Source organism: Thermobia domestica, chromosome 4, assembly GCF_964235325.1.
Source record: "Thermobia domestica chromosome 4, izTheDome1.hap1.1, whole genome shotgun sequence".
Taxonomy (NCBI): domain Eukaryota; kingdom Metazoa; phylum Arthropoda; class Insecta; order Zygentoma; family Lepismatidae; genus Thermobia; species Thermobia domestica.
In genome coordinates, this window is record NC_137457.1 from 217,619,871 (window position 1) to 217,630,217 (window position 10,347).

Here is a 10,347-nt window from a genome sequence, read left to right on the forward strand (position 1 = left end):
CGTCCGTGGTGAAGATGTATGGCATTCATGCGAGGGGGATTTTCAAGTTTGTTTTGATCACGCGTAGATTTCGTGATTGACTTCTTGACAGTGGCATATGACAGATTTTCTCTCATCTTCCAAAGTACTCACCACGTATTCATGTACTTTCTTTGGCATCATCCCCTTCTTATAGAGATCTTCGTAGCAGTACTACTCGGAATCCCCCCCCCCTCCTAGTGCCGGGACACATTCACTAGTACATATCAACTTTAAAAATAAATAAATAAATAAATAAAAATAAACAGAAGGAGCAAGTATTAGCTATGGGACTATGAACGTATATGAGGGACAGATTTTCTACAAGGAGTTAACAAATGCTCCTGTGCATTATGTAATCTGTGCTTAGCATCTAAATCTGCAAATTCTATAATCTGGTTCGAATTATATGGAGTGCTTTTGTCCGCGTACCCCTACAAAAAAAGCACTGTATATAAAAGTACATTATAAAAATAACAAGTTGCTCTTGCATTATCTTAAGTTGTGACGTCAGAATAGTCCATATTCTTTTAACTTAACATTCACTATTTTCTTTGTCCTTAACTTAACATTCACTATCCTTCAAAAACACTTCTAGAGGGTGTCCGGCAAATAGGGACGAATATTAAAGTGTTATAAAACTAACATAAAATATATTGAAAAAAATTAACACATTGAGTAACTTCTTCCATTTATGTATACACATACATTAGGTAATTTTCTCACATTTATGTATGGAAAATTGTATCCGGCATATGAGCACCCAAGGCTTCCTCATCGTCTTCAAAAAAGTATGGGCCAATCACTCCTCCTGCCCAGAACCCACACCACACAGTCGTGCGTTGAGGATGCATCTGTTCTTCCACAGTCACTTGCGGATTTTCTGTACCCCAAATTCTGCAGGTCTGCTTATTGACGTACCCACTGAGATGGAAGTGTGCCTCATTTGAGAAAATTATTCTTGTCGTGAAGTTCTTGTTCTCCGCTTGTCGAGTCAATACCCATTGAGCAAATCGATGTCTCTTTCCATGATCTGTAGGCTTCAACTCTTGTGTAAGTTGAATCTTGTATGCATGCATTCTCAGATCTTTCGACAGGATTTCATGCAGTGAACTTGGTGATAAATTCAATTGTTGAGCTCGTCGGCGAACTGATTTCATGGGGCTTGCGGTCACACTGTCATACATGACAGCAATGTTTTCTTCTGTTCGAACCGAATGCGGTCTTCCAGTTTGCTTAGCATTTAACACTGACCCCGTGGTCTCAAACTTCAGGACCAACTTCCGAACTGATGATTCAGTAGGGGCAACATTGCGTCCAAATGTCACACGCAAATCTCGAACGGTTGCCGTGGGACTTTCTTTGTTTTTGTAATAACTTTTAATCACTTGGATGCATTGCTTTGTTGTCAAACGCTCCATGCCGAAATCAACACCAACCAATAATGCTCACCACACAGGCTACTAACCGGAAGGATAGAGGATAACAAACATGGTAAAACCACGACTGCCAACCGTCATATGACAAAATGGTGTCCCGGGCGCCCTCTATACATACACATGTATTTAAACCAAATCATTTTTATACGATTAAACCATTTGAATTTATCTGTAATGTGCCCCTGATTGTTCAATGCTCAATCTGTCAAGGATAACTGCAATCCCTGATTTATCACGAAAGAATGCTCGACCCTCCAAGTCATGAACTTTCTAAATCAGTTATTTTCAACTGAATGCTCTGTGACGCCACAGTCTAATTCTCTTGTCAGTAAACCGCAAGGAGACAGGAAGGAGCTATCAGATAAGCTGACATTGATAAAAGATAGCAGTGACAGGCAAATATGACAATCGATAGTGTAATCGTTGATTTTGCAGGCATACTACTTCTGGATGCATGACTACGCGTACACTGAAAACATTTAGTTATACTATTTTCCTACCTTACCTCCTCTCTTTCTTTCCTTATACTATTATCCTACCTTATTTCCTCTTCCTCTGCTTATACTATTCTCCTACCTAACCTCCTCTCTTCCTTTGCTTATATTATTCTCCTATCTTCCTTTGTTTATCTCCTCTTGTACCTTATCGCCTCTCTTTCTTTGTTATTATTCCCCCACCTTATTTTCTCTCTTCCTTTGTTTATACTATTCTCCTACCTTATCTAGTTTCTTCCTTTCCTTATACTATTCTCCTATCTTATCTCTTTCTTTGTTTATACTATTCTCCTACCTTATCTCCTCTCTTCCTTTGCTTATCCTATTGTCTTACTTTATCTCTCTTCCTTTGCTTATATTGTTATCTTATCTTATCTCTTCTCTTCATTTGCTTATATTATTTTCCTACCTTATTTTTTCTCTCCATTTACTTATACTATTCTCCTACCTTATCTCTTCTTTTCCATTATCTATACTGTTATCCTACCTTATGTCCTCTTTTCCTTTGCTTATACTATTCTCCAATCTTATGTACTCTCTTTCTTTGCTTACAGGATACTCCTACTTCTCTCTTCTTTTGCTTATACTATTCTCCTACCATATTTCCTCTCTTCCCTTCGCTTATACTATTCTGCTACCTCATCCTCTCCCCTTCTTTGCTCCTTATGTTCTCTGGCTTCTTAAATTGTGAAAGCGCGCTCCTACGTCATAAGTTGACCAGCTGGAAATGATTGTTCTAATACGCCAGGGTGTATACATATTTTAAACGGATAAATTACATTTACTGCACAAGAAAGGATAAATGCTTTACATAAATAAAGACTAAACAAACAGTGCATACATTTATTTTCTTAAAAAATATAAATAAACAAATTTTTTCACTAACACCAAAAAGAAAATATAGTGTCTAAACTAAAATTATTTCTGTGTGAAAAAAGGAAAAAAACAGCACTTGACTTTTTTTTATGAAAACTTCATTATATAAAACATATTCATCTCATTTTTTGTACGTAAAAAATAAATAAAAACATCTGAGTAATACAACAAAACGAAGTGCGCCTTTATATTATTGAGTACGACAATTACATATTGCTTTAAACAATAGTTTCAATACTCATTTTACACATAATATCATTGTTGTTAATACAAATGCATACATACATATTCAAATTGCAAAGGCAAAGAATTTTATGATATTTCGACAATGGTCAGTGGCTATAGTTACCTTTCGTAGATTTTTTTTACTTAAGTATATCTTTTTTCCCTCTATTAGGAAATTATTTAATTACTTCCTACGGCAGAAAATGTTATAAGGATATCAATTTGGAAGTCTAAGTTTAGTTAAGTGGAATGTTAAAATTTGTATGGATGTAAAAGATACATGCGTATGAATACTTATGTAAGGAAGGTAAGAAGAAGAAGAATGGAAATTTATACAAAATACGATGATTTGGAAATCAAATTTTATAGTTGTAAACCAACTTTCAGAGTTTATATTGTTTGTACTATATTTTATTTATTTTTCTCGATCATTATTCTAATTTTGTTATTAGCACCCTAAGAAATATATCAGTATATCTGACTTTCAGTATTTATTATAGCATGGTATGAATCACAACAACGCTGAATTGCTTAAAATGTACTGATTACTTGAAATCAACTAATCAACTGATAGCTGTTTGCACGGTGCAATCATCACAGTTGAAATAGAAAAGGCAGGATGGCAGGTTGCGGAAATTGTTAAAATAAATAAATAAATAAATAAATAAATAAAAATCTTTAACATAGAGAGGTTACATATTTGAACATCCATAATTATTAAACAGTGTGGAATCAGGGATACAAAGTTGCCAGATCATAATAATTAACTCTTGTTGTTTCCTTTGTTTCTCATATTACTAGATCATCAGTTAATTACATATGAAATACATGTTACTTAGGTATGAGTTATTGAAATTAATTTGCAAACTTTTGATTATAGTGTCCCTAATTCACGTTTAATAATTTATTACTGGCAGGATTTTATTCGAAAAATATTAAGTGGCAAAAATATTCATTTTCTCACAAGATTTTCGCACCTTGGATGTTAGTTATGTTTTGAATTTTGCATTGTTTTCAAATTGCACTGATTGTGATCTTTTTCAGTTCGAACATCGTATTTTAGTATCCCATTTAAATACTCTTTTCGCTTACCATGTCTTCAAGAAAGGAGTCCACTATGAATATTATTAATTTTCTATCAGTATTCTTATTGAAAAATAATAATAATAATAATAATAATAATAATAATAATAATAATAATAATATCCTTATTGAAAAGAGAGCACCGAAGGATGTTATATAAATGATGCATATATTCTTAATCATTTCTGGTACACATTTCATGAAACTTTGCATTTAGATTGGATGCATGTTAAATATCGTGAAACATTAGAAAAAGTTTGAGTTAAAAAAGCATAGTACTCACCGCAGAGAATATTTCCAATTCAATAAGGATCGCTTTCGGAAAACACAATTTTCATCACCAGCTTAGTTCGAAAACATTGAAACATGAAAGAGAAAAATAGTTAAATGGAATAAAAATATGAAGTAAAAGAACTTCTTGTCAAATCAAAGTTAACACACGTTGTTTACCACTTTGTGAAGTGGAAGTATTCTCTGCGGTGAGTACTAAGCTTTTTTACTCAATTTTTTTTTTTTTTTTTTCTAAATATAATCACAACTCGTTATACACAGTGATATACAAATCTCACGATGCTGGCGGAAATGTTAAAGTCCGAACAAGAGAGTGATCACTAACTGGAGAACAACATTTGTTAACTTTTGCTTGACAAGAAGTCCTTTTATTTCATACTTTTATTGCTTAACCTTTTTTCACCCATACGTTTTTCTCTTTCATGTTCTATTTTTTTCGAATATGCAGATGATGAAAATCATGTTTTCCGAAAGCGCTCCTTAGTGAAGAGGAAGTATTCTTTGCAGTGCTAAGCTTTTTTTTACTCAATTTTTTATTAAATATAATCACCGCTCGCAACAAACAGTGATACCGTATATAATGAAACATTACTTTCCTCTTCAGCTTTGTACATTTTTCTGTTAACATTCAAGTGCTTCTCAGTAAGACAAATTGAATTGGTTCCTTTTAACCATGCAGTCATATTGAATCTCTTACAATCAATTAATTTTAGAACTGAGAAGTTTTTACAAAGAACTGTCTCATTTACAACCAGTGGCGACACGAAATGGAATTCACATCGATAAAAGTTACAATTTTATCGCTATAAGACAAGGAAAAGCTTACCTAATATTCTAATTCTTGTATTAATACAAGAATTAAGACATTAAGTAACTTTTTCCTTAGCTTATAGCCAAGAGAAAACGTCCCTAATGTTCTAATTTTTGTATCAATACAAGAATTAAGACATTAACTAACTTTTTTCTTATCTTGTAGCAAAGAGAAAACTTACCTAATGTTCTAATTCTTGTATTAATACAAAAATTAAGACATTAAGTAACTTTTTTCCTTAGCTTATAGCCAAGGGAAAATTTACCTAATTTTCTAATTCTTGTATTAAGACAAAAATTAAGATATTAAGTAACTCTTTTTTCCTTAGCCTGTAGCCAAGGGAAAACTTACCTAATGTTCTAAATCTTGTATTAATACAAGAATTAAGATATTAAGTAACTTTTTTTTTCCTTAGCTTGTAGCGATAAAACTGAAACTTCATCGATGCGATTTTCCTTACTGTATAAAATAAACATGTTGTTAAATGAATAAACAAAGAAACAGGTTTCTTAACAAATATTGATTGATTGTATACTAATACATTTCTGAAAATGTGTGTGCTGCAAAAACAAAATAAGTGACGCTCATAAATAACAAATAAAATATACACAATGCAAACTCCTGAAAGTTGGTTTTAATAAAATAATAATAACATTAACAATAATTGTATATTGTAAATTTCCGTTCTTCCTCTTCTACCTGTCCGTCGTGAAGTTAACTCTACCTACTTTGCTTCAAAGTTTACTGTATATACTTCATAAATGTCACAAAAACGGATCATCGAAAAGATTCTGCTATGCGTGTTACGAATACTGCCACTCGAATTACAAAGAATATATTGGAAGAAGTACCGTGGCGTACATATGTAACATACAAAATAACATGACATCAATCACTAACATTTCTGTGGGACTTACTTTCCATTTTTCTCTTAAAAATAGTTATAATACAGAAAGAAATACTAATTTTTCTAACATCTTGCTCTTTTTTCCATTTCTTTTTAGTTAAAAATGATTTTAACTTTAATCTATTGTCTTAGAAAACATATGCTTATGCTTATTTTTAAATTTACTTTTATTTAGGCTAGACGCAGGTAAGACACAAGTATATGTACTGTCTTTTACAAAAGTAACAATTTCTTGATCCTATGTATAGGGAAAACATTATTAATGTAGTCTGGTACCTATTTTCGTTCCTATGAATTCTTCTGTAGTATCCTTCCTCGGAGTCGAAGATAAGATAGGAAACGGTTTATAAAAATAAAAGATTCGGAATCAGGAAATCTTGTTTCAACCAAAACTGTTGAGAAATTCTCGAATGGTTTCTTTTAATGTACACAAATATGATGTAAAGTAAATGCTGCCTATACTCATACATAGTTACAAACGGGGAGAAGTAGTTGTGAAATTAATATTGGTAGATTATTGTTAAAATTCTCAGTGGTTTGGCCCATAATTTTTAAAGTTACCTTTGTCAGTATTGAGAAATGAATTATACGAAATCATTGATAACTCCGAATATATATATATATATATATATATATATATATATATATATATATGCACAGACATATTGCCCGAAAGATACCACTCCAAACTATTTTAGTTGCTAGTATTTGTTTAGTAATTTCTTCATCGCATTTGATGCCTATACACTAGTAAAATAAAAATTAGAATGGAAATGCACGACTGGTCTGTAAATTAAAACAGGATTTCTGACTTACAATGCCGGTGCAGTAACTACTATGCCAGAACCACCTTCCGTCACTTCGCTGTTGCAGTCAATGCTTAGTCATTCAGATCACTTGGATTGTACCAAAATTAAACACAGATCTCAAGAGTGGGCGTACTTATCAAGTCAGGAAGAGCACTAAGTAAAGGCTAGCTACCGGCGCAGTAAGCCGTAAAATCTCCTTCGATTCTCAGTCCAGTCGCATATCTGAACTCTTTCAAGTTTCACTGAATTTTGCACCCGTAGAGGATATATGCGAAGGAAAATCAGTTTCTCAGTATGCACTAGAATCTGGTAATAATGCATTTTATATATTTACCACCATATTTGTATTAATTGAAAGAAACCTTTAAAAAATTCTCTATATTAACTTTATAAACCTTTTAGCATTATATATCTATTCCTATTCTATCTCCGACTTCGAGGAAGATCAGGCGAATTATCGAATATCAGTCGAGAAATTCATCGGGACAAAAGAAGCATCTATATCATACTATACTAATTAATGTTATACTTACGATGCTAATTCAAAGAAATATAATATCTATATTGATAACTTATGAAAGTTCATAATCAAAAGTCGTAATTTATTTCAAAGAAAAAAATACTAAAGGTTTCGACGACAAACGAAAAATCTGACGATAAAAAGAAAAACATACATTAATGTTAAAATATAAACTAAACAGTTCATATGAAGAAGCAAAAGCAGATTTTCACACTTCATGTAATTCGAGAAGGAAGCTCATTTCAAACTGGTCCATTACTCTAGCATAGAAAGATTGTATAACTGAATTTTTAATTACTGATATTTCTAAGATCTTTTGATAGATATAAAAGTTAATGTGGAAAAATGAAACCAAAAGCATGAAGATTTTTTTGTAATGATATTAAGTAAACTAATTCAATGATTTTCAAAAATTAGTTCAATTATTTTTTGTATTTAAATTGGCAGGAGACTATAATGAATGAGTTACATCTGAAATTACAATAACGTTAAGTTTCTCAATAGCAAAAGTGGCTATATTAAAGGCAAAGGTGAGGAAAATTTTCTAACTTCTTCTTGTTCATAAATTTTCTGAATTCTTGTTATTGTTGTCTTCGTTGTTCTAAATATGAATCTAAGTACAGGATTTAATAACTAATCTTTACCATTACTGTCAATTAGATTTTAATGTTAACTTTGGGTGATTATGTAAGTAAGGTTTTTATTCTTTCAATAATAAAGTAAATAAATAAATAAATAAACTTCCCAGGTTCTAGTAGTGGTTTTTGAGGGAAGATACTTCGCTAGAAATCTAAATATTATCGGTACAAGCTAAGGAAGCAAAGCTTCATACAAATGGAGAAAGCTGTATTCACGGATTAGTCCATTACGTAAGCTTGTAGAGATAAGATTTAGATTTTTAACGATGTAGCTTTCCTCAAAAGTTGTCATTGTTCCTTTTCTATTGTATCCTTAATCTATTAAATAACCACTAATATCCGAATTTCTTCTGCTTTCTCTGATAGCATTTTCAAGACTCAGGAAAGTAGGAATTAAGTGGGGATAGGATAATGAAAACCAATTATATCAATATTAATTATGTACAACTAACAAATTAAAACATATAAATACAAACATAATGCTGGAAGCTAAACGATGTTTGTTTATATGTTATGATTTGTTGGTATATATATGGTTTATACTGTTTAACAAATTCCCATTTACCCTGTCATCTAAACTCCATTCCTTAATTTGAGTCTCGAGGATGCTCTCCGAGAATCCAGCGAAAATTTCATTATTGATGATTGTTTAATAAATTTGGAATTAAGCACAGAACAGCAAGGAAAATATTTATGGGCTTATTAAAAACTTCAGTGTTGAGTTTAAACCAAAACTCAGATTGCCGAAACGTTTCTTGGACATAAATTGACATTTATCACTGAATCAACGATAATGGCGTTTCAAATCATCCAGGAGGAGGAGAGAGAATTACAAGGGAAACAAATGAATGAAATATTTAGATTAACGTTTCTCGAGACTCAAGAAGGTAAATAAGGTAAATGATAGGCACAAGTCAATGGTAATGGAAGAATTTGTGGAACCTCGAGGAAACCCTAAGACACCATACAACATTACAGTCTAGGATTAAAAAAATGAATCTGCTACCAAAGGTGAGATCTCTACACCTGAGCCACTGTGCCCTCACAAAAAAAAAATTTAAAACATAGTAAAATCACCCAACCCTTACCATTAAAGGAGGCAGTTACGCTGCTTAAAGATACAAGCGAAAACTAACACATACATCATATCGTTCAAAATTAAAAAACAGCCTACAAACGTAATCGGAATGAAGTTTATATTCGATGTTTCACCTCATACGAATTTAAATTCTGTAGTCTTTCTTTTTCAATTATGATATAGAAGAACAGATTAACTTTTATTACTTTCAGAAACAAGAAAACATAGTTACGAAATAATATCTAATACTTAATATTAGAACGGAAATCGCAATTTTAACATTGGTTTTCAAAAGCAACTAAAAGAAAAATAGAATTATTGGAAAATTTCCAGTTAATATGTAGAACTAAGCTAGGAATGTTTTGAATGGAAAGTGGAATTATACCTGTTGACGATTATAAAATAAGTCAGTAAAGAAAATGTTTTGAAATTTGAGTAAATGCTAAAAAATGGCATTTCAGAGTCCCAAGACTAGTCAAATATAAGGTCACTTTTCAGCATATTTTACTAACTTGGTTAACATACACATATATATTAGTAAGTGACATCAAGTACTTTTATTTATAATTAATGTTACATTTTACATATATATTAATTTTAAATGTTTATTATATCTACTATCTATTAGGTAGCACAAAATACAAACATGCTCCTTGTTCTACCATTAGCACCTCCTACATGCAAAAATTACTATATAGGACGGAACCAACAGTTTTAACCGGGACTCAAAGCACGCCAAAAGACAATTATGCAACTCATCGCTCACGATTCTACACGCATAAATTCCAACTATTATAAGCTTTATCCAACAGAGATTTTGTTGTTATCAGTAATTCGTAGCAATAGTTATTTATGGTCATAAATTACACTATTTAGTTCTAAGTCATTTCAATTCTGGAACCAATTAGTTCTTCTTCAACTTAAGTTCGTTCTTACTGTCATTTTTCTTTTATTTTTAATAAAGTGATCTATCTAAAAATTGTAGGAGCGACTACAAGAACTGTACTTACAATATCACACAGTGAAGCTTCCTAGATATAAAAAGGATACTTGCAACTTATTGTTACTTTTCAGGTACTTTAGTCTTGTCTATAATTGAAAATTAAGTTTTGTTAATAATACTGTTGCAAGATATAAATCATACAAATACAGTGGGGA

At 31.6% G+C, this 10,347-nt stretch overlaps 1 protein-coding gene across 1 annotated transcript; it reads right to left on the reverse strand.

Annotated features, from left to right (window-relative positions):
- Nucleotides 1–746: 746 nt before the first annotated feature.
- On the reverse strand, nucleotides 747–1,439 carry LOC145683036 (uncharacterized). Its single transcript, XM_081754392.1, has one exon. The coding sequence runs from the start codon at nucleotides 1,437–1,439 to the stop codon at nucleotides 747–749; it is 693 nt and encodes a 230-aa protein (XP_081610518.1).
- Nucleotides 1,440–10,347: the final 8,908 nt, after the last annotated feature.

Coding starts and splice junctions, on each gene's coding strand:
- LOC145683036 (XM_081754392.1), bottom strand. CDS start 1,439: ATGGAGCGTTTGACAACAAAGCAATGCATCCAAGTGATTAAAAGTTAT.